The sequence below is a fragment of the Dromiciops gliroides genome, chromosome 1 (genome assembly GCF_019393635.1).
Source record: "Dromiciops gliroides isolate mDroGli1 chromosome 1, mDroGli1.pri, whole genome shotgun sequence".
NCBI lineage: Eukaryota > Metazoa > Chordata > Mammalia > Microbiotheria > Microbiotheriidae > Dromiciops > Dromiciops gliroides.
The window spans coordinates 673,769,138-673,794,415 of record NC_057861.1 but is presented as its reverse complement, the minus strand read 5'-3'; the positions used below and the strand labels follow the sequence as shown (position 1 = coordinate 673,794,415).

Genomic DNA, 25,278 nt, shown 5'->3' with positions numbered 1-25,278 from the left:
TCCTTTAAATGAAATTTTAGGAAGACAGTCAGGTATAACAGAATGAACAATGGATTTGGACTCAGAACTGAGTTCAAATCCCTTACTATTTACTACCTGGGTCATGTTGGATATTTAACCTCTTTGATGGTCAGTAAAAAGGAGGGAGTTAGACTAGATAATCTCTAAGATCCCGTCCAACTTTAAAATACTATGAAAATAAGGAGAAATTAAAAATCAGAATTATGCATGAAAGAAAATGAAGGTGAACAAGACAGAGAAGATTAGCATGGCCCCTGTGCAAGGATGACACGCAAATTCGCGAAGCATTCCATAAAAAAATGAAGTCCTGTGTAAATGCAGCTAATTGTGGGATATAAATAGCAATAATACAGCACTTATGTAGAATATGGCCATTTTAATATTTTTGTCAAAGGTTTTAAAATTCCATTCTTTAGATATGATTAATTTTGCCTTGGCTCACAACAGTATACAATATATATTTAGATGTTTGACAGTCTGTCTACTGACAAAGTAAACTACTATGGCAACATTATCTACTCATAGGAAGAAATAATGAAAGCTAAAACCTCAGAAAGACTTAAGTCACATTTAAGCAAAACATTGGAAATATATGTAATTCTACAGAATGAGTTACCCTGCCGGCTAAGGTCATCTCATACTAGTTAATCTCTCAACAATAAATCCTGAAAATGATGTGTGAACCAAGTCATCATTATCATCACGAGGATAAAGGATTTGTTGCTCAAGTCATTCCAAGGCTTTGGTTAACATTTGGTTTCCTTTTTTTTCCTTTCTTTTTTTTTTTTTAAGTGAGGCAATTGGGGTTAAGTGACTTGCCCAGGGTCACACAGCTAGTAAGTGTTAAGTGTCTGAGGCCAGATTTGAACTCAGGTACTCCTGATTCCAGGGCCAGTGCTCTATCCACTGTGCCACCTAGCTGCCCCCAACATTTGGTTTCCAAGGAAGTCTCAGCCACAGAGATGTTACAAACTTGTGGCCAAACTTTTTGGCTACTTGGCAGTCTGAGGGAGAATAAAGAGGCTGAGTTCTTCAGACATGGCTCCAAGGCCATTTCATTTGGGCATGCGTCTTCCTGAGTCTTCTTCTGGCTGTAAGACAAGGCTCAGAGTGACATATTTCACCCTGCTCTCCCAGCTAGAAAAAGAGAGTGATTGTCACAGCTACTTCTTCAGGAATGATGGGTGACGAGTCCTAAAGAAGGCTTAGTCTCCATCATCATCACTACTGTCAAAAGCAACGGCATAAAATGTGCTTTCCTTGGTTTCCATGGCATTAGGGCTGCCTGAGTTGTCAAAATTGAGATCACTGAACCACTTCATCTGCTTATCCCCCTCAGTGCTGTTTGGAAAGGGAGAGGAGTAATCACAGAGGAAGAAGCTATTTGCTGCTTTGGGGGGGCTATCTGCCCTTTCTGCCTTCTCTGCCCTGCCTCGACCTTTCACTACAGGCTGGAGAGTTTTGGAGGGACACAGCAGGGGCAAGGGTTGCCTGGGGCTCTCCACTTGACCCAGAAACACATCATGTTCCTCAGATTGAGGATCTTCTACGCTTGAGCAGAAAGTAAAGGTATTTCTTGAAAGGCCTGAACTCTTCCTTCTTATAAATGGGCCTCTTCGAACTTTCCTGGGCTTTTTCCTCTTCACTCTTTTTCTTAGTTCTATACTCTTGCCTGTCTGTTCAAGAACTGTATTTTGATCATGTGTGTTAGTACGACATAGAGCTGCTGGTTGATACTCTTGCAGAATACATGTGGGCCTGGCCTTAGTGACCAAGTCCTTCACAGTCATGGATGAAAATTGAGACGTTTCTTGAACCATCAAGTCTCTTTTGCAGCGATCCCCATAAATCTTGCTACTGGAGTCACGGTTGTCAGACAACCTCTTAGCAGGAGCCTGAGGCTCTAAATCAGTCTGTACAGCTTCATCCTTTACACTCCGATTTCCCTTGTCAAGCCAAAAAGTAGCTGCGTTTCTAGCGTTTCTATCGAGCCTGTGAGTTTCATCCTCAGCTTCTTGCTTGTCGGCACTACATTTTCCACATTGGTGTGATGATGTGAGGGGATTCAGGTGGGGAAGGAGCATGATGGTTTCACCTCTATCTGGTGACTCTGAGATTGGTTTCCCTTTCCTGGTGAGACTGGAGGCCTGGAGTAGAGCTGGAAAGATCTGGGAATCTCCATCATCCACATGGAAGGGCAACTGAGCTTCTGAACCAAGTGACTGCGTTTCAGCTAAGACATTGGGGAAGTTGAATTGATCCAATTGGTCACACAGCCTGTGGTGCTGTCTGCTCTGTTCAGCTGCTAGGACTTCAAGATGCTTCAGACTGGATTTCATATCTAAAAATTCTGCCTCTCTCTGGGGATTGGCAGTCAGAGGAAAATAATCAGACAATGAGTATCAAAGATATGTGACAGACATGCAGACAAACACGGAGCGACAAAAACAAGAACATTAAACAAAAGGAAAGAAGGCTCCAAATGCAAACATGATCCCCATGATAAATAAATGCCTCATTCTAAAGAGATTTAGAGGGAAATAGACAACAGTCCTTTGGGAAAGCAGTACTGTGATGAAGTCTTTATAATCTATCTCACTAAAGAGCCAGAGCTCCACCTGAGGAGGGGTCTAGGGAAGGGCCCAGGGCCCAAGAAAGAGGATCCCTAACCCCATCACATTACAGGACACTTCCAGCAAGGTTAGATGCAAACAAAGGAGAAGTAAATCCTTGGGTTACATCAGTTCAGAGGGATCTGTTGGCTCATGAGCTCCTTGGGGGAGAGACTGTGTCACTGGTCACTAATGGTGCACACAGTTTTGATTGGATGGACTTGGCTAAGATTTCTCATAGTGCGAGCATGGAACCCAGAGGATTTGTGAAAACCCAGAGTGATGTATGAGGGAAAAGGACTTACAGTTTCAAGTTGCTTCTCCATCTCCAGGGCTCTCTGCTCCATTCTGCTTTTGTCTCCAAGTGTCTCTAACAATAAGTTACAGTGTGCTTGGGCACTCTCTTGCACTAAAAAAGGAATTTAATAAACACTACCATTATCTTCCCTGGGGATCCTGAAGACATTTTGGTTCACAGTTCAACATGTCTTCTACTTACAACTTCCTAACAGGGTATCTATCCTACTTGGACATAGTAATTTAAAGCATAGGATTTAGAATTCAAGAAACCTAAAAACAAACAAACAAACAAAAAATCCCATCCAAGCCCTTCAGTTTACAAAGAAGGAAAAAACTCCAGAGGGGGAAGTGACTTGACCAAGGTCATCTGGGTAGGATGTGGCAGAAGCAGTATCTGAACCCAGAACTACCTATACACTGAATCCTCATGATTCTGTACCTTTGCTCACACTGTTCCCTATGCCTAGAATGCCCCCCTCCTCATTTTTGCCAATGAAATTTCTATCTGTGCTTTAAAGGCCAACTCAAATGCCACCTTCTCCAGGAAGCCATCCCTGATCTCCTGTTACTAACAACTTCCCACACCAGACTTCTCATGCCACGTTGTAAGATTGTGTAATATAGCTATCAACACTGGTGTCTCACTGCCCTAACCAGACTATCAACTCCATATGGTCAAGCACCTTGTTTCCTCTTTCCCCAGTGCCTGAGAACAGTGTTCTGAACATGGTGAGCATTTAACAAATGTTTCTTATTCTGACTCCAAGTCTGGAGCTTTTTATGGCTCCAGAAATATGGCTTCTGCCACTTTCTTCATGACCATGGGCAAGCCACTTAACCTGAGCCTCAATTTCCTTATCTGTAAAATGGGGATAATAAGTAGGGTTCTTACGTCACAGGTCACTGTGAAGATAAAATGAGATAATGCATGTAAAAAAGCATTTTGGAAAGCTTCGAGCACTCTAGCAATGGTAGTCATCAGCCACACCAGGCTGCCTTCCAGGGAGGAGGCTCCTAGAACAAAGGAAGGGTCAGTGCTCATCTCCTGAGGGAGTCTCAGATTGCTGAGGTATGAGTTTTCCTTTCTCCTCAGAGAGTTCATGTTCCTGAACACAGCAGAGAGAAGATACCCTTGGGCCAAATCACAGATGAGAGTGAGAATACCAGCTATGCCCAGGCATCCTCCCTCCAAGCAAAGTGACGGGGCCTATCCACCAAGCTTCTCTATAGGCAGCCCCATCTGTGCAGGCCAGAAACGTTCTTTGTCCTGGTGGGTGCCTGGAAATAAGGAGGTGAGGACAAGAGCATGCATCCCCAGACACAGTGCTAGCAGACTCCTGGCCATTTACCCTTGGCCTAGACCCAAGCTATTTCCCCATTTGCTTCTAAAGCAAGGGAGGGCTGGGAATCAATTATCCTTCACTTAGCAGACCTGGGACATCCAGAATAGGCTTTAACAGTATAGGCCTCACCATTTGCTTTGAGACACACAACGTGAAGGAATATAGCTCAGCTCCCACCTTACCTTTCTAGGAAGGTTCATTAAGCTACTGAACACAAAGCTCAGAATTACATAATGTCAGAACTCGAAGCAATGTTAGACATCACCTTGTCTCATCCCCTTATTTGTGCAGGTGGGGAATGTATATAATGTATGGGGGGCCTGAAGCCCTTGGTCACCCAGCTAAGTCATAGTAGAACCCAGTTTAGACACAAAAGACACAAACCTCAAATATATAAATCTAGATGACAGCATGGGGTGGATGAAAAATCCCACTAGATTTGAAGTCAGAGAACCCAAGTGGGAATCTAGTTCTACTGTTGACTTCCTGGGGGACTCTGAATAAGTCCCATCCCCCTCTCTGGGCCTCATGCTCCTCATCTGTAAAATAAGGGAGTTGGACTTACTGGTTGCTAATGCCCTTCTGGTGCTAAGTCCTACAATGCCAAATCCTGAATCCAATTCTTCTTTCTCTCATCCTACTCAAGGCTTTCTTTCAAAGTAGGGGGAAAAAAGTCAGCATAGATTGAGACTCTGCTTTAATCTTCCCTTCCCTCCCTCCTACCTCCCAGGGGAGAAGCAGAACTGCTGGCTTGTGGCTCAGGGACTAATTGTGCAGGCTGATAATGGGCTGGGTCACTGCTTTCCAAATGAGTTGCACAGCTGCCTCAGTCAGATTAGTTTAAGAATTGGGTTAAATGCTAAGCCTGCCCAGAATCTCAAATGGTGCACCTGAACAGTGTTCGAATGCAAGGCCGTCATTGGCTGAGTATCATTAAAGCCCGTGGAGCTTGATTCGGTGACACTCAAGGTGTGTGGCAACCACCCATTCCCGCTGAGAACAGGCATCCAAACCCCCCATTCTAATAGAAGGCCCTTTGTCTCCCCTCCTCTCAGCGGTGCCCCAGGGAAGCTGTGAGCAGCCTAACCTGCAATTGATAATAAATGCCGGTTCTCTCACTATCCATGTGCGGCTACCAGGCAGCCTGACTGCCTCCCTTCTCTGCCCCTCTCAACTCCCTCTACGTGCTGGGAATCATAGCATCTGACAGCTGCAAAAGATCTTAGACATCATTTCACTTAGTACAACCCTCTCATTTTACAGAGCAGCAAACAAGCCCAGGGAGTCATAAAAGTGGAGGAAGGCTGCAAAGGAACGAAGAGGCCTATGGGGCAGGCCCCAGACAGTTATTCTCCTTCATACTTTATCTTCATTGATCCACAGACTCATAGGTCAGAACTAGAAGGGATCTTAGAGTCTGGTTCTGTAAGGATTCAAGCAAAGACTACCCAACTGGGGCCCTAGGCCCCACAACACCAGCGCCTTGGATGCCAACCACGATGGGGAGGTGGAAAGTATTAAACTGGTCTGACCTGTGAATTTAGTGGAGTCCTACTGGAGGCCCCAGCCAGCACATTCACAGGGCTATGATAGCTCACAGATCCAGATCACTAGTCACAGGGGGAGAAAGGATTTGATGTGATCCTAGATTGAGAACTGGAAGGGAACCTCCAAACACATCTAGTCCTACCCCTCATTTTACAGTGAAGAAAGGGAAGACCAAAGGGATCAAGTGGTTTTTTGTCATAGTCAGTTGTGTCTGACTCTTCATGACCCCGTTTGGAGTTTTCTTGGCAGAGATACTGGAGCAGTTTGCTACTTCCTTCTCCAGCTCATTTGACAGATGAGGAAACTGAGGCAAACGAGGTTAAATGACTACTCCCACCCTTGGTTCTCCCCACCACCTGCACGATCCAGGTCAACTTCTGTGCTGCTAAATACTGCTGGAGGAAGTTAGACACTGGCACTTAATTAATACTTGTTGATTTACTGATGCTTATTGGGTCCGTAACAAAAGTGTGTTTTCCAGTCTCAACTGGACCCTTGCTGCTGCACAGTGGTCCTTTTAGTCTTCTAATTGACTTGCTGTTTCACTACACCAAGGAATGGTTGCAAATCTCTTTTCTCCCCAAGCTCCCCAAGTCAGTTTCCCCCCATTTTTCAGAGGAGGACTTTGAGAAAACTGAAGCCACCCATCACCTAGTTCCTTTTCTCCCCATCTACACTGTAAAACATTTCCCCTTCTCTCCTTTGCTCCTCAAGTCACTGGAGGAGAGGTGGCCCTTCTCCTTGTCAAGGCCAGCCCTTCTATTTGTGACCTGAAGTCTCCTATGGGAGTGCTCTCCTTCTCTATATTGCTTCCTCTCTCTTGAGCTCATTTTCGTTTTTTGTTTTTTGTTGTTGTTGTTTTTTTGTTTTTTGTTTTTTTGCAGGGCAATGAGGGTTAAGTGACTTGCCCAGGGTCACACAGCTAGTAAATGTCAAGTGTCTGAGGCCGGATTTGAACTCAGGTACTCCTGAATCCAGGGCCAGTGCTTTACCACTGCACCATCTAGCTGCCCCCTGAGCTCATTTTCAATCTCTCCTTATCTACCAGATCCTTTACTGAAGCCTACAAATATGTCCAAGTGTCCCCTTTCCTTTAAAAAATATTCTTCCCTCAAGACCTCATTCTATAGCTCTCCTTCCTTCCAAGGCCAAATTCATGGGAAAGGTCACTTACACTCCTTCTGCCTTCACTTCTTTTCTTCTCCCATACTTTTCCACCCCTTATGGTCTGCCACATGGCTGAACTTGTCCTCTCCCAGGTTACCAGGGGCCTCAACTGCTGCATGCCTCTGTCTAGTGGCCTCTCTTCAGTTCTCCTTTTGGAGTTCTATGCAGTTCCCTTGGTTTCTATACCACCACTCTTTCTTGGTTGCCCCCCTACCTGACCAAATATTCTTTTCAGTCTCCTTTGCTGGATAATTATCCTACCTCCTTAGCATGAGTGTTCTCCAGCTAAAAAACTAGGCAGTACAGTAGATTAGAAAATCAGGCATCTCTATACTTGGTGATCCCATTAGTTCCCATGGGCTCAAAGTATCATCTTTATGCAGGTGACTCCTAGATCAACAATATCTATCCTAATTTTTCATTTGTATTCTACTCCTTCATTGCCAACTACTTGCTCTATCTTTCTTCCTGGATGTTGCATAGGCATCTTAAACTCAATATGTCCAAAATAGAACTGATTAGCTTTCCCTACTCCTCACCAATCTTCTTTATTAAAAGGTTTGTAGGTCTGGAGTCAGCTTTGACTCTTCCTTTTCCCTCACCCCCTGAATTCATTCAGTCACCAAGAATTGTTAATTTTATCTCCACAACATCTCCTGTTTCCTACCCTTTTTCTTTACTCAAAAAGCCATGACACCAATTCAGGCCCTCATCACCTCTTACTTGGGTTGCTCTAATAGTCTCCTGAATGGTCTCCTTGTTTCTAGTCTCTTCCCTCTCCAATATGTCCTCTACATAATGGCCAAAATGCTTTTCCTGAGGCATAGGTCTGACACTGTCACTGCCCACTGTTGAATGGATGAAACACCAACTCCTTTGCCTGTCAGTTACGGACCTCTACAATCTTGTTCTAGCTCACAACCATTCTGGAGAGCAATCTGGAACTATATCCAAAGGGCAATCAAGCTGTACATACCCTTTGATCTAGCAATACCACTACTAGGTCTATATCCCAGAGAGACATAAAACAGGGGAAAGGACCTATGTGTACAAAAGTATTTATAGCAGCTCTTTTTGTGGTAGCAAAGAACTGGAAATTGAGGAGCTGCCCAACAACTGGGGAATGGCTGAACAAGCTGTGGCATATGAATGAAATGGAATACTATTGTGCTATAAGAAATGATGAGATATGGAAAGACTTACATGAACTGATGCGAAGTAAAGTGAGTAGAACCAGGAGAACAGTGTACACGGTAACAGCAATATTATATGATGCTCAACTGTGAATAACTTAGCTATTTTCAGCAATACAATCATCCAAGACAATTTCAAAGGACTCATGATGAAAAATGGTATCCACATCCAGAGAAAAACTGATGGAGTCTAAATACAGATCAAAGCATACTATTTTTCACTCTATTTTTTATGGTTTTTAAAAAAATCTTCTTTTATAACATGACTATTATGGAAATATATTTTGCATGATTGCACATATATAACCTATATAAAATTGAAGGGAGGAAAAACAAAATTTGGAACTCAAAGTTTTAAAAAATGAATATTAAAATTGTCTTTAAATGTAATTGGGGGGGCAGTTAGGTGGCGCAGTGGATAGAGCACCAGCCCTGGAGTCAGGAGGACGTGAGTTCAAATCTGGCCTCAGACACCTAACACTTACTAGCTGTGTGACCCTGGGCAAGTCACTTAACCCCAACTGCCTCACCAAAAAAAAATGTAATCAGGGGGCAGCTAGGTACCACAGGGGATAAGGCACCGACCCTGGATTCAGGAGGACCTGAGTTCAAATCCAGCCTCAGACACTTGACACTGACTAGCTGTGTGACCCTGGGCAAGTCATTTAACCCTCACTGCCCCGCAAAAAACAAAACAAAACAAATGTAATTGGGGGAAAATATTATAAAATAATCCTGGAGACACTGCTGAAAGTTAAATTTAGAAACAAAGGTCCAATTTATAACAAAATCTTCAGAGCAGCACTCTTTGTGGTAGCAAAGAACTGGAAAGAATTGGGTCCCCATTGTTTAGGAAAAGATGCATGTGAATATAATGGGATTTTACTGTGTACTATGAAATGATGAATATGAGGAATGCAGAGAAACATAAAAAGATGGACATAGTCCATAAACATTCATTCAGCACTTACTGTGGGCCAGGCACTGTGCTAAGAGCTGGGGATACAAAGAAAGCGAAAGATAATCCCTTTCCTTGAGGAGCTCACAGTTTAATGAGGGAGACAACAAGCAAACAACTATGCACAAGCAAGCCAAATATAGGATAAATAGGAAGTATTCAATATAGGGAAAGGACTAGAATTAAGAGAGACTGGGAAAGGCTTCTTATATAAGGTAGGATTTTAGTGGGGATTTGAAGCCAGGAGGCAGAAATGAGGAGGAAGAGCATTCCAGGCATGGGGGACAGCCAGTGATACCCAGAGTTATCAAGAGATGGAGTATTTTCTTTGAGGAACAGCAAGGAGGCCAACGCTACTGGATCATGGGAAGGTGGGGTATAAGGTGCAAAAAAAACCATTGAATGTTCCTGAGAACAGGAAAAGGAAAAGAGACTACTGGGCCAGAAAGGTGTATGCACTATCAAATGTACTCTATCAGATGTTTTTTTTCTTTGTCACAAGAAAGGATTCAATCTTAAGGATTCAATAGTTGAAATAACTATGATGAAGGGACAAAAGATGTCAATAAAATATCCTAAAAATTAAACAAAAATCTGGAGGGCTCTTCCCCTTTCAATGTTTATTCTTGAGGAGATTAGCTTAAATCCCTTGGGCAATTTTCACCATAAGGTGCTTCATTCTCACATTGTTCCTTGTCCTACTTTGGTGCATTCAGGTTTTTTTCCTCTTAATTTGTGTGTGTATGTGTGTGTATGTGTGTATATATATATATATATATAATATATATTATATACTATATTATGTATACACACATATACATTTTTTGTTGTTTTTTTACATCTACTCCATTTACAAAAACGTTTTAAAAAGAGGATAACTAAACAACACATCAACTAAGTCTGACGACACTGGATGGGGTATTTCCCATTCAGTCCTCTACTTCTGCAATGAAAGAAGTGAATTCTTATAACTCTTCTTTAGCACCAAGCTTAGTCAATAAACTTTCACAGCTTTCAGTCTTAATTTTTTTTTGTAGTTGTTCATTCCATTTTCATTGTTGTGGCCACTGTATATGGTTTTCCTGGTTCTGCTTCTTTGATTTTGTATCAATTCATATGTTTTCCCATGCTTCTCTGTATTCTTCAGTCATTACTTCACATTAGTCAAGGAACCTTTGGGGCTCAGGGTCTGGCAATCTGTCTCAACCGTTCTTTTTTCAGAAGCCACCATTATGAGAAGGGGACAGGTTGGCCTATGACCAGGGTCTTGCCTCTGCCTCACAGTATACACTACAGATACCCACCAGGGTAGCCCCTTTGCCTCTTTATTTCTTTGTTGTCATCATCAAGATCCTAGCATGGGCCAGCAATCTGTGCTTGGTTCTTAGCACAATGCTTGACACAAAGTAAGTGCTTAATAACTGCTTATTTCTTTCCTGCCTTCCTTGCTTCCTCTCTTCTTTCCCTTCTTCTTTCTTCAGAGAAATGGACCTAGTCAAGAAGCTTACTCTTTTGGCCCCATGTGATAAAGCTAACAGGGCTCATCCTTGCCCCATTAGGTCTAAACCTCTGGCACTGTCAAATAATTAGATCTCAAAAATCACATGATTTTGCCAGTGAAATGACAGCTAAGAAAAGGCCCTACTATCTGTTTTTCTTCTGTACCCTAAAGATCTTGGGATCTTTCCATCTGATGGATAGCCAAAGTCTTCCATATGAGGTGGCTCCCCCATCAGAATATGAGCTTCTTCATACTCTCCACCTCCAAAGAAAGGACTGATATTGATTGAACACAGACTGAAGTATACTATTTTCACTTTCTTTCATTTTTTTCTTTTACTCAAGATTTCTTATATGAAAAGGACTAATATGGTAATATTTTACATAACTGCACCTATATAACCTATATCTGATTGTCTGCCACCTCAGGAGGGGGAAGGGAGGGAAATAGGGATAGAATTTGGAACTCAAAACTTTAAATAAAAATGTTTACTATAAAAAATTTTTAAAGCAAAAAAATGGAATATAAGTTTCTTGAGGGAAGATACTACCTTTTTTATTTGTACTCTCAGTCCTTAACCAAGTGCACTGCACATACTAAGAACTTAATACATTCTTTTAAAATTTTTTTTTCATTAATTCATCCCTAACCTGTTCCATCTGATTCATCCTGTAGGAGATTCCCAAAATAATCATGAGGTTCAGTTTTACCACATCATTCTGTTCAAATACATTTGTTTGCTCCCTTTTGTATCTAAGATAAAATACAGATATCTCAGTCTGGCATTTAAGGCTCTCTCCACTATCTGGCTCTAACCTATCTTTCCAACCTTACTTATTATTCCCTTTAACAAACCCCATGTTCCAATTAAACTGGACCATTAGATGTTGGGAGAGTATCTTCACATGCTCAGTTTGTAGTGAGATGGTAGCTCAAGGTTGAATGCCAGATGCATTTATGCATGCTTAATGACTAAGCTGGTATAGCTTCCACTTCAGGCACCATCTGGTGGTTAAATAGCACCTCCAGCAGGTGCTCCAAGCAGCACCCCTCTTCTTATAGAAACGCTTTTCACTGGAGACCCAAAATATCCCTGGGCGGTAAGGGGAAAGTGTTGCATTAAGATGCCTCTTGGGACGATGGGACAAATGTATAATTTTCAAGAATTTTTATCAACAGTTGACTGAATCTAGGCCTACTGAGGGTCTCTAAATGAACAGAATCAATGTAAAAATGTCTGTCAGTTTAAGAGAGACAACCTGATAAATATAGGGAATGGAATAGGTCAGAAAGGAAAACTAGACTATAAGCAAGCTGTACTTTTATAAACAGTGTGTGCAAGAGGATTTTCTATCCTTCATAGTTGGGTATGATAATGTGCTAAAAAGTCTGTCCCCATTTTAAAACATGTTTAAATTTTTCTTTTGCTTTTATGTCACCTTCATTTCTGAATATATCTTCCCCTACCCAGTGGGCCACTCCTTGTAGCAAAGAATAAAAAGGGAGAGAAAAGAAAGTAATTCAGCAAAATTAACCAACACATCAACTGTGTGTAACAATAGATGTAAAATTCCATACCCATAATCAATCACCTCTTCAAAGGAAGGAAGAGGTATATTTTCTCAACTCTTCTCCAAAGAGAAGTTTAGCCTCTCCTCACCATACCAGAAGCAAAGAAGCTAACAATTTCTTTACTTGTCTTAATGATAACTTTATCCTTCAAGAAGGAAGAAGAAGCAATAAGGGAAAATTCTCTTCTGGATCTAATTTCCAACAAAATGATTAGCTGGTTGCAAGATTAGAAATGATGGGAATGATGTGATGTGGCCTTATTTGTGGTCTCTCAGTCTCAATTCTGTCCCCCTTTAAAATTCATATTCTCCTTGCCTACCAAGGTGGTTTTCCCAAAGTGTTGGGCAGACCATGTCACCCCTGCTCAATATTGGCCCTATATTTGTCTCCACAAACAAACACACACTCTTCTGTTTGACATTTAAGGCTCTTCATGACGTAACCCTTTCCAAACTCACACTCTACATTTTTCCATGCTCTCTATGATCCAGCAGTGCTGGCCTTCCTGTTGTTCCTCCAACACAACACATTCTCCAGCCTTTGCACTAGTGGTTCCCCACACACGGAAGACTATGTCCACTAACCTTGGCCTTGTCGTTTCCCCGACATCCTTCATGACTCAGCTCAAATCTCATCCTTTGCAACCCACTTTTCTTGGCCTTTCCAACTGCTAATGTATTCCTTCCTAGGTTTGCCTTCCCCTTACTCTGTTGATATATTTTTATAGATTTCATTATTTAAATGTTGTCTTCCCCATTAGAGTGTCAGTTCTGTAAGGGTAGACTCTTTTGGCCTTTATTTATTTATCCCAAGGCTTAGCACAGTGCTTAATACAGAGTAAGCACTTAATAAATGCTTGCTGACTGACTGAGTGCCCCAGGGAATTTGTGCTTGCCCCTGTGATATTCAGAATTTTTATCAACAACTTAGATAATGACATATGGACAGCATGCTTACCCAATTTTCAGCTGTTACAAATTTGGAAGGGAAAGCTAATATACTGGGTGGCAAAGTCAAGATTTTTAAAGATTTTGACAGACTTAGATGTTGGACCAAATCAAATAAGATTAAATTTAATGAAGTCTTAAACTTGGGCTTAAAAAAATCAATTTTACAAGTACAAGGTGGGGGAGGCATGGCTAGACAGCAGTTCATATGAAAAAAGATCAGGGGCTTTAAGTGGACTAAAAGCTAAACATAAGTCAACACTGTTATATGGCTGCTAAAAGAGTTAAGGCTGCTGCACACACTAAGGCACAATGCCATACCACATAAAGATTGCATAAAGGAACTAGGGATGCTATTAGGCCAGGAAGAGAAAAGACCTTTGGGGTCATATAACTATCTGCAAGTATCTAAAAGACTGTCCCATAAAAGAGGGAAGAGACCTGGTCCTCCTTAGTCCCAGAGGGTAAACCTAGTAACAATGGGTAGAAATTTCAGAGAAGCAAAACAAGGATTGATGTAAGGAAAAATAGGGTCCACAACAGTATAGCTCAATACTCTGGTCTTGCAAAATACATTAGGCATGTTGTAAAAAGCTGACTTTCTTGTTACAAATACATATAAAATCTACCCAGCATTCAGAAAAAAAATCTATTTTCTCATGCTTTAAGTACTGGCCCTTAAACTCAAAAGGGATACTCATTATTCATATAGTTCCCAAGACATCTATGTAGATATTTGCAGTTTAAGATTTAATTATAAATTACAGGAGAGTACCTAAATAGAAATGTTTCTTAGCAACAATGGACACATGAACTCCAATAAAATCACAACATGACAAAGGAGGGCAAAGTTTCCATTCTAGATCCAATATTCTAAACACGTCATTTTGTGACATGATTCCATTCCATCTTTGTTTCTTCAGATTTATGACGTTGGTAACACATCCTTTCTAGGTCCTTTTTACTTGAAAGATATTTATAAAAAAACATAAATTCCCAAATGTATCAATTTTTTTCTTGGACATGTTGAAATCCATTATTAGTATCTTAAGACTCTAATACAAAACCAAAACCAAAACCAAAAAAAAAAAAACCAAACCCCAAAACGGGGCAGCTAGGTGGCACAGTGGATGGAGCACTGGCCCTGGAGTCAGGAGTACCTGAGTTCAAATCCGGCCTCAGACACTTAACACCTACTAGCTGTGTGACCCTGGGCAAGTCACTTAACCCCAACTGCCTCACTTAAAAAAAAAAAGAAAAAGCCAGATGCTATACTAATTCAAGTATACCAATCCATGGGCCTGAGTCTACTTTTTAAGAAACAGCCTTGGAGGCAGCTAGGTGTCACAGTGGATAAAGCACCGGCCCTGGATTCAGGAGGAGCTGAGTTCAAATTGGGCCTCAGATACTTGACACTTACTAGTTGTGTGACTCTGGGCAAGTCACTTAACCCTCATTGGCCCCCTCCCCCCCCCCCACAAAAGAAACAGCCTTAATAGGACAGAAGAAAGTGGTGGAAAGAGGACAAAGGAGGGTAGAGGGACACTAATAATATTCAGAGGAAAAGAATTTTATATTTCTTCCTGATTTTCCAACCCCACTTGCAGAAAACTGAGAGCAACTCAAAGCTACTAAAAGTAAGACTTTCCCCTTCCCTGCCCTGCCTGGCTCCTGTTGAAATCCCTTTTTTTCTTCAAGACCTAACACAGGTCCTTCCTTCTACATGAGGCCTTTTCTTGACTCACACTCATCCTCCAGGTAAAAGTGGTACCTTCTTTCTCAAATTTCCATAGCACTTTGGTTAGACTTCCATTTAGATTCATGTTTTCTCCTCCTTTAAATCAGGGCTTTTTAAACTATTTCCAACCTTTTCAACCAAGAAATTGTTACGTTATCCTGGGTATATAAGTATATAAAATAGGTACACATAACCTTTTACTGCTGCCAAATTTTTTGCAACTCCCACATTGTCATGTGACCCCATATGGGGTCACAACCCACAGCTTAAGAAGCTAGGCTTTGGAATACAAGCTCCTTGAGGAACTTTCCCTTTGCATCCCCAGCTTAGCACAGTGCCTGGCACACAGTAAATACTTAATAATTGCTTGTTTGTAGACTTTCCCTTTGCCCTATCTCTTCTGTTTTTGTGTGACCTATACCTTTGCTTTGCCTTCTTATCTATTTTAATTATAATTACTTAATCTTGAGCCCATAATGATGACTGATTTCAAGAATTTCTGATGATCCCCAACAGGCAGGAATTTATACAACTGGATGGAGAGAACAAGATCTAGATACTGGTGTCCAGGACTGGCTACCTTTCTTTCTTTCTTTCTTTCTTTCTTTTTTTTTTTGGTGAGGCAATTGGGGTTAAGTGACATGCCCAGGGTCACACAGCTAGTAAGTGTCAAGTGTCTGAGGTCAGATTTGAACTCAGGTACTCCTGAATCCAGGGCCGGTGCTCTATCCACTGCGCCACCTAGCTGCCCCCTACCTTTCTTTCTCAAATGATTATAATATTGGTAAGTACAGTGTGCTCAGCTGATGCAATCCTTGTGTGGAAGAGGCAGAAGGCAAGCCTATGTCCAGAAAGACATGATGACCTATAATGGAAGCCCCTTATTCTCTGATTTGGAGCATTTGTAGACATTCTCTAAGTGTTCTTGTCTGCTAACCATGAAGAAACCTATTGTTGGTGGGCTGCAGAGTCAGATGCATTCAAGAGGCACTAACTGGCCACAGTGAGGCTGGTCCATTGATGTGTTTGAGTGAGGAAGCAAAAACTAAGCTGTAGGTGGGGAAGAGAGGCCTGAGGCCTAAGTGAAAAAAGTAAAAGCATTGAGTCCCCAAACTGATAGCTCTTGAGAATCTTCCATGAATAAGGTAGCAAGGAAGGTTTTCCTTTAATGATTCTACCTCTCTCTTCCCCTATTATTGTCTGTGAACCTGAGATAAAGAGCAGGACACCCTCCAGATTGCTTATTCCTTCCTAAAATTTGTCAAAATGTATGGATGGGGAATTATTTCCTTAGCTATACCTGAAGCACTGAAAGGATATCCAAGAGGAAGTCATGGGAAATTGTGGGTGGCAAGAGGCAGATGGCTCCATGGACAAGTATATAATCTCTTCCCTTCCATTTTTGCATGTTCAATTAACTCTATGGCCACAGATGGGTAATTGTGCCCCTGTGTGTGAGTGTGGAGGGTTTGTCACTGACTAAGAGGACAGATTCTAGGTGGAGTGGGAGCTCTAGGTTTCTAAATTTCCTGTTTTTGATCAGTGCTCTATTTAAGTCCTAAGCTAAATTATAAACCTTATAAATTATAAACTAGCATGGGGGGGCAGAGCCAAGATGGCGGAGAGGAAGCAGCAAGCTGCCTGAGCTCTCCTTCTGTTCCCTCAAAAAGAACATTAAATCAAGCCTCTGGATGGATTCTGAAACTACAGAACCTGCAAAGAGACAGAGAGACACAGTCTTACAACCAGAAATAATTCAGAAGACTTCAGGAAAAGGTCAGTCTGACTCGGGCAAAAGGGAGGCCCAGTGCAGGGCAGCAACCCAGCACTGAGGGGGTCAGGGCAAGTCAGCAGGAGCTGCGGGCCACAGCTGAACAACTGAGGCCCCTGGAACCTGGCTCAAAAATCTGGTGGCCAAGAAGGACAGTGGAAAAACCTACCTGCACTGGCTGGGAGGGCCACAAACGAGTCAGGTGGGATCGGGCGCCTGGCCAAGCGCTCAGACAGGAAGTGCAAGGGGGTAAACTGCACACACTATAAAGGCCTCAGAGTAAAAAGCTGGTCACACAGCACCTATACCCCTGCACAAGAAGCCCAAAACAAGGACCCTGGTGCCCCCAGAGCAGATCTCAACTTAAAAAATAAATAAATAAGCTTCAATAATGAGTAAGAAGCAAAAAAGAGCCCTCTCCATTGAGAGCTTCTGTATCAATAGGGAAGAAGCCAATGCAAACTCAGATGAGGACAATATCCTCAAATTGCCCACATGTGAAGCCTCACGAGGGAAGGTGAATTGGACTCAAGAACAAAAAGCCCTGGAAGAGCTCAAAAAGGATTTTAAAAATCAATTGAGGGGGTGGCTAGGTGGCGCAGTGGATAAAGCACTGGCCCTGGTTTAAGGAGTACCTGAGTTCAAATCCGGTCTCAGACACTTGACACTTACTAGCTGTGTGACCCTGGGCAAGTCACTTAACCCCCATTGCCCCGCCCCCCCCAAATCAATTGAGAGAGGTAGAAGAAAAAATGGGGAGAGAAATGAAAGCAAAACAATAAAACTATGAAAAAAGAATCAGCAGCTTGGAAAAGGAAGCACAAAAATTGACTGGCCAAATGGAAAAAAAAGAGCATAATTTCACTGAAGAAAACAATGCCTTAAAAAATTCATTTGGCCAAATGGAAAAAAAGGTGCATAATCTCATTGAAGAAAACAATGCGTTAAAAAATTCACTTGGCCAAATGGAAAAAAAAAGGTACATAATCTCACTGAAGAAAACAATGCCTTAAAAATTAAAATTGGTCAGTTGGAAGATAAGGAATCCATGAGACACCAGGAATCAGTCAAGCAGAATCAAAAGAATGAAAAAATAGAAGAAAATGTGAAATACCTCATTGGAAAGACAACTGATCTGGAAAACAGATAGAGGAGAAACAATTTGACAATCATTGGTCTGCCTGAAAGCCATGACCAGAAAAAGAATCTAGACACCATATTCCAGGAAATTATTAAGGAGAACTGCCCTGATATCATAGAATCAGAGGATAAAATCATCATTGAAAGAATCCACCGATCACCTCCTGAAAGAGACCCCAAAAAGAAAACTCCAAGGAATATTGTAGCCAAATTCCAGAATTATCAGGTGAAGGAGAAAATACTCCAAGCAGTCAGAAAGAAGCAATTTAAATATCATGGAGCCACAGTCAGGATTGCTCAGGACCTGGCAGCTTCAACATTAAAGGACCGCAAGGCTTGGAATATGATATTCCAGAAGGCAAAGGAGCTTGGATTGCAGCCAAGAATCTATTACCCAGCAAAAATGTGCATTCTCTTTCAGGGAAAAAGATGGACATTTAATGACATTGGAGACTTTCAATCTTTCCTGATGAAAAGACCAGAACTGAATAGAAAATTCTATCTTAACATACAAGACTCATGAGAAGTTTAAAAAGGTAAACAGAGGGAAAAAAAAAAGGGTTACTCAATTAGGTTAAACTGCTTATATCCCTACACGGGAAGATAATACTCATAACTCTTAAGAACTGTAAATGTATTTGGGCAGAGAGGAGTTTACACAGAGGGTATAAATATAAATTGTCTTTGATGTGATGATACAAAAAAAAATTAAGGGGTTAAAAAGGGAGTCTAAGGGGAGGAAAGGAAAGGGGAGGTGGAATGGGATGAATTATATCATATGAAGAGGTGAAAAAAAACCTATTACAATAGAGGGAAAGAAAGGAGGGGTGAACATTGTTTCAACCCTACTCTCATTAGATTTGATTCAAAGAGGGAATAACATATACGTTCATTGGGATAAAGAAACTTAGCGCATTCTTTAGGGAAGCAAAAGGGGAAGGGAAAGGGAGGGACTGATAGAAGGGAGGACAAAAGCAAGGGAGAAAAGGGTAAAGAAAAGAGAGGGGGGTGATAAAAAGGGAGGGCAGATTGGGGGAGGCAGGGGTAAGAAGTAAAACGTTGGTGAGGAGGAATAGGGTGAAAGAAGGGGGGAAAAGTACAAAGGGGGTAAATAAAATGGAGGGGAATAGATAGTAATAATAACTGTGAATGTGAATGGGATGAACTCTGCTATAAAATGGAAGTGAACTGCAGAGTGGATTAAAAACCAGAATCCTACAATATGCTGTTTACAAGAAACACATTTGAAGCAGAGAGATATACACACAGAGTAAAGGTAAAAGGCTGGAGCAGAATATATTATGCTTCAGCTAAAGTAAAAAAAGCAGGGGGAGCAATCCTTATCTCAGACAAAGCACAAGCAAAAATAGATCTCATTAAAAGAGATAAGGAAGGGGGCGGCTAGGTGGCGCAGTGGATAAGCATCGGCCCTGGATTCAGGAGTACCTGAGTTCAAATCCGGCCTCAGACACTTGACAATTACTAGCTGTGTGACCCTGGGCAAGTCACTTAACCCCCATTGCCCTGCCAAAAAAAAAAAAAAAAGATAAAAAAAAAAGAGATAAGGAAGGAAATTACATCTTGCTAAAAGGTACTATAGATAATGAAGTAATATCAATATTAAATATGTATGTGCCAAGTGGTATAGCATCCAAGTTCTTAGAGGAGAAGTTAAATGAGTTACAAGAGGAATTAGACAGTAATACTATACTAGTGGGGGATCTGAATCTCCCCCTCTCAGAATTAGATAAATCTAGCCAAAAAATAAATAAGAAAGAAGTGAAAGAGGTGAATAGATTACTAGAAAAGTTAGACATGATAGATGTCTGGAGAAAATTGAATGGGGATAGAAAGGAATATACCTTTTTCTCAGTAGTATATGGCACATTTTCAAAAATTGACCATGTATTTGGGCACAAAAACATCATAGTCAAATGTAGAAAGGCAGAAATAGTAAATGCATCCTTCTCAGATCACGATGCAATAAAATTGCATGTAAGAAAGAGCCAGGGAAAAGTAGAATGAAAATCAATTGGAAACTAAATAATATCATTCTAAAGAATGAATGGAGAACTATCTTTACATGTAACGGAAAAAAATAAAATACTTTATTAATTAAAAAAAAAGAATGAATGGGCCAAACAACAAATCATAGAAACAATCAATAACTATATCCAAGAGAATGACAATAATGAGACAACATACCAAAATCTATGGGATGCAGCCAAAGCAGTGCTTAGGGGAAAATTTATAGCTCTAAATGCTTACATGAATAAAAAAGAGAAAGAGGAGATTAATGAATTGGGCATGCAACTTAAAAAGCTAGAAAAAGAACAAATTAGAAATCCCCAATTAGATACTAAACTAGAGATCCTGAAAATTAAATGAGAAATTAATAAGATTGAAAGCAAAAATACTATAGAATTAATCAATAAAACTAAGAGCTGGTTTTATGAAAAAAACAATAAAATAGATAAAATATTGGTTAATTTGATTAAAAAAAAGAAAGAAGAAAACCAAATTACCAGTATCAAAAATGAAAAGGGTGATGTTACCACCAATGAAGTGGAAATTAAATCCATAATTAGGAATTATTTTGTCCAACTGCATGCCAATAAATTTGACAATCTAAATGAAATGGATGAATATTTACAAAAATACAAACTGCCCAGGTTAACTGAAGAGGAAATAAAATCCTTAAATAAACCCATATTAGAAAAAGAAATTGAACAAGCCATTAATGAACTCCCTAAGAAAAAATTCCCAGGGCCAGATGGGTTTACAGGTGAATTTTACCAAACATTTAAAGAACAATTAATTCCAATATTATACAAATTATTTGGAAAAATAGGTGAAGAAGGAGTTCTACCAAATTTATTTTATGACACAAATATGGTGGTGATATCAAAACCAGGCAAAGCCAAAACAGAGAAAGAAAATTATAGACCAATTTCCCTAATGAATATTGATGCTAAAATCTTAAATAAGATATTAGCAAGGAGATTACAGCAAGTGATCACCAGGATAATACACTATGACCAGGTGGGATTTATACCAGGAATGCAGGGCTGGTTCAACATTAGGAAAACTATTAACATAATCAACCACATCAATAAGAAAACCAACCAAAATCATATGATTATCTCAATAGATGCAGAGAAAGCTTTTGACAAAATACAGCACCCATTCCTAATAAAAACACTAGAGAGTTTAGGAATAGGTGGAGCTTTCCTTAAAGTAATAAACAGTATCTACCTAAAGCCATCAGCAAGTATTATATGCAATGGAGATAAATTAGAGGTCTTCCCAATAAGATCAGGGGTGAAACAGGGATGTCCATTATCACCCCTATTATTTAATATTGTCCTAGAAATGTTAGCTTTAGCAATCAGAGAAGAGAAAGGAATTAAAGGAATTAGAATAGGCAAGGAGGAAACAAAACTATCACTCTTTGCAGATGATATGATAGTATACTTAAAGAATCCTAGAGAATCAACTCAAAAATCACTTGAAACAATTAACAACTTTAGCAAAGTAGCAGGATATAAAATAAATCCACATAAATCATCAGCATTTCTATACATGACCAACAAAGTCCAGCAGCAAGAGATAGAAAGAGAAATTCCATTTAAAGTAACAGTAGATAATATAAAATACTTGGGAGTCTACTTGCCAAGACAAACCCAGGAACTCTATGAACACAACTACCACACTCTTCACACAAATCAAATCAGATCTAAATAATTGGAAAGATATCAATTGCTCATGAATAGGCAGAGCTAATATAGTAAAAATGACAATACTGCCTAAATTAATTTACTTATTCAGTGCCATACCAATCAGACTACCTAAAATTATTGTATAGAGCTAGAAAAAATAATAACAAAGTTCATCTGGAAAAACAAAAAATCAAGAATATCCAGGGAAATAATGAAAAAAAATTCAAAGGAAGGTGGGTTAGCGGTACCAAACCTGGAGCTTTACTATAAAGCAGCAGTCATCAAAACTATCTGGTACTGGCTAAAAAATAGAGTGGTAGATCAATGGAATAGGCTAGGCACAGGAAATGCAGTAGTAAATGACACTAGTAATGTAGTGTTTGATAAACCCAAAGACTCCAGCTTCTGGGATAGGAACTCAGTATTTGACAAAAACTGCTGGGAAAACTGGAAGATAGTATGGCAGAAATTAGGCATAAACCAACATCTTACACCTTATACTAAAATAAGGTCAAAATGGATACATGATTTAGACATAAGAGGTGATACCATAGGTAAATTAGGAGAGAAAGGAATAGTCTACCTACCAGACCTTTGGAAAGGAAAACAGTTTATGACCAAACAAGAGATAGGGTATATTATAAAATGCAAAATGGATGATTTTGATTACATTAAATTAAAAAATTTTTGTACAAATTGAAGCAATGCATCCAAAATTAGAAGGGAGGCAGAAAGCTGGGAAACAATTTTTGTGGCCAGTACTTCTGATAAAGTCTTCATTTCCAAAATATATAGGGAACTAAATAAAATTTATAAGAATCCAAGTTATTCCCCAATTGAGAAATAGTCAAAGGATATGAACAGGCAGTTTTCTGATGAAGAAACCAAAGCTATCTATTCCCATATGAAAAAATGCTCTAAATCACTATTGATTAGAGAGATGCAAATTAAAACAATTCTGAGGTACCACCTGATACCTATCAGATTGGCTAAAATGACAAAAAAGGAAAATAAATGTTGGAGAAGCTGTGGGAAAATTGGAACACTAATGCATTGTTGGTGGAGCTGTGAACTGATCCAACCATTCTGGAGAGCAATTTGGAATTATGCCCAAAGGGCAATAAAGCTATTCATACCCTTTGACCCAGCAATACCACTTTTGGGTCTTTTCCCCAAAGAAATCATGGAAAGGGGAAAGGTACCCACATGTACAAAAATATTTATAGCTGCTCTTTATGTGGTGGCAAGGAATTGGAAGTTGAGGGGATGCCCATCAATTGGGGAATGGCTGGACAAGTTGTGGTATATGAATACAATGGAATACTATTGTGCTGTAAGAAACGATGAGCAGGAGGAGTTCAGAGAAACCTGGAGGGTCTTGCATGGGCTGATGATGAGTGAGATGAGCAGAACCAGAAGAACATTGTACACAGTATCATCAACATTGAATGTTGATCTACGGTGATGGACTATATTCTTCTCACCAATGCAATGGTACAGAAGAGTTCCAAGGAACTCATGATAGAAGAGGCTCTCCAAATCCAAGGGGAAAAAAAAAAAAAGAACTGTGGAGTATGGATGCTGAATGAACCATACTATTTCTTTTGTTTTTGGTGCTGTTGTTTTTTCTGTTTTGAGGTTTTTCATCATTGCTCTGATTTTTCTCTTATAACATGACTAATGCAGAAATAGGATTAATGTTATATCAGATTACCTGCTGTCTAGGGGAGGGGGGAGGGAGGGAGAAAAATCTGAAATTGGAAAGCTTGTATAAACAAAAGTTGAGAACTATCTTTACATGTAACAGAAAAATAAATAAATTAATAAATTAAAAAAATAAACTAGCATGAATTTAAACTGCCACTCTAAGCTGCATACCATGGTGGTGGGAGTGGGGTGGCAGGGAGCAGCCTGAGTGCCCTCTGGTGTCCAGTAGAAGTACTGGAGCCTTTACAAATGCTAGACCACCCAGAGAGGAAAATGTCTCAAAGTGCCCCTGGCAGATTGTATTCCAGTTAATACAATATCTAAATGCAATGAAGACAGCACATGGACTGATTTAGACTGTTGCCACTGCTATGTCCCAGGAGTCATATAGAGTAGTGTCACATTTCTGTTAATTACCATTTCTCACCATTAGACTATAAGCTCCTTAGAACCGGGCCTGTGTTATAACTGTTTATGTATTCCTAATGCTGAACAAAAAACCCTGTATATGATTAACAAACTTTTGCCAAATTAAATTGAAAGTAGTTCAGGTACTTTTATAACCCCTAAGCAAAGTATTCCAGAGGAGCTCAGAAAATTCTGAGATAAAAACAGCTTTCACTTCTCTAGAGGGTAACACGTGGAATGGGTCCTGAACTGATCTAGTACAAACCAGGCCAGCCAAATTCTGCAAGCATCATGAGCAAAAACAAGAAAATAATAGAGATTCATTCACCAAGCCTAGGTAAGGCTTTCATTCAAGCTTTTACTACATTAAACATCTGACAATTCTGACATCTAAAATCTACATAAATCAACATAAAAATATTAAAGAACCATTTTTCTTTTTTTTTACTCAACAAATATTGAGCACCCACTATTTGCAAGCTATTTATCAAAAGACAAACAATCAATGTCTGTGCATAATTTTCAAAATAAGAAAATCAGAATATCATCAACCATTTGAATATTCTTTAAAACCGCTAAAAACTAGAGAAATACAAACTAAAATGACTACGGAATCAATTCAAATCCATCAAAATTGGGGTGTAGGAAAAAATGGGAAATTTTATTTTTAGAGGAGTTGTATAAAGGTTAAATCTCAGACATACTAATCCAATGCTGGTAAAAGCCAAGAATTGGTCCAAACTTTCCAGAAAATAATTTAGAATTATGTAAGATGAATTACTATGTTATTCAAAACCTTTAACCCTAAGTGCCTACAACTGGGTTTCTACACCAAGGAGGTTCATAGTAGTAAAAAAAAAAAAACCAACCCATATATACCCTCCCAAATTGTAACAACATTATTTTTATTAACGAAAACCTGGAAATAAAATCTATTTCCAAAAATTGGGAAATAGCTGAAAAAACAGGCATGAGTGTAATGGAATATTATAATGTAATATGAAGATTTTAGAGAAACATGGGAAGACTATGATGTCGAAAGAATGATATAATGTAAACAAAGACAGTACTAAAAGGCAAAAAAACTCAGGTCAAAAACAAATAACAATGTTCATTCTAAATGATTAAAGTGAAAGCACGCATTCTGTTAACCTCTAATGACAGGACCGCAAGGCACAGAGAAAAGAGTGCTGGACTTTGGAGTCTGACAAGCTAGGTTTCACTCCCAGTTCTATACGTTACTACCTCTTGACACCTTGGTCTCCTCATCTGTTTATTTGTTTCTCTGATTATTTTATAAGTTTTTGGTCTAGATAACTAACCTCTACTGTCTCTTTCAGCTGTAATTCTATGATCCCATAAGACTTAACATACACTATCCATCAGAATCACTCTAAGCAGTTTTGCTTAACCCATTCAGGAAACATTTTTCTAGGAGGGAAGGGATATTTGTTGGGTAATGTGTGCTATGTCAAAACACAATGTGTCGATTAAATTTTTTTCAGAACTCACATTTTCTGATTTTGTGGGATCTACTTCTCTTTTATTTTCCCTAATCATGCTACTACTTGTTCAATAGTGATAAGGATGGAACTAGTATTATTGTGGTTGAAGCTATTCTCTGACTAATCAG

The 25,278-nt window shown here is 39.8% G+C and overlaps 1 protein-coding gene and 1 non-coding gene across 2 annotated transcripts in view; one reads left to right on the top strand and one right to left on the bottom strand.

Moving 5' to 3' along the window:
* Nucleotides 1-216: 216 nt before the first annotated feature.
* Nucleotides 217-320, top strand: LOC122737692. The gene has a single exon (XR_006354497.1). It is a non-coding gene; the product is annotated as a U6 spliceosomal RNA (small nuclear RNA).
* A 525-nt stretch (nt 321-845) lies between these two features.
* The window catches only part of IHO1 (interactor of HORMAD1 1), a 74,677-nt gene continuing 50,244 nt past the window's right edge, over nt 846-25,278 (bottom strand). Inside the window, exons 8-9 of the mRNA XM_043979288.1 lie at nt 2,939-3,042; nt 846-2,381 (exon numbers count right to left, since the gene is read on the bottom strand). Coding sequence (XP_043835223.1) covers nt 1,227-2,381; nt 2,939-3,042 — 1,259 coding nt within the window. The 3' untranslated portion in view covers nt 846-1,226. The remainder of the gene's footprint in view (nt 2,382-2,938; nt 3,043-25,278) is intronic.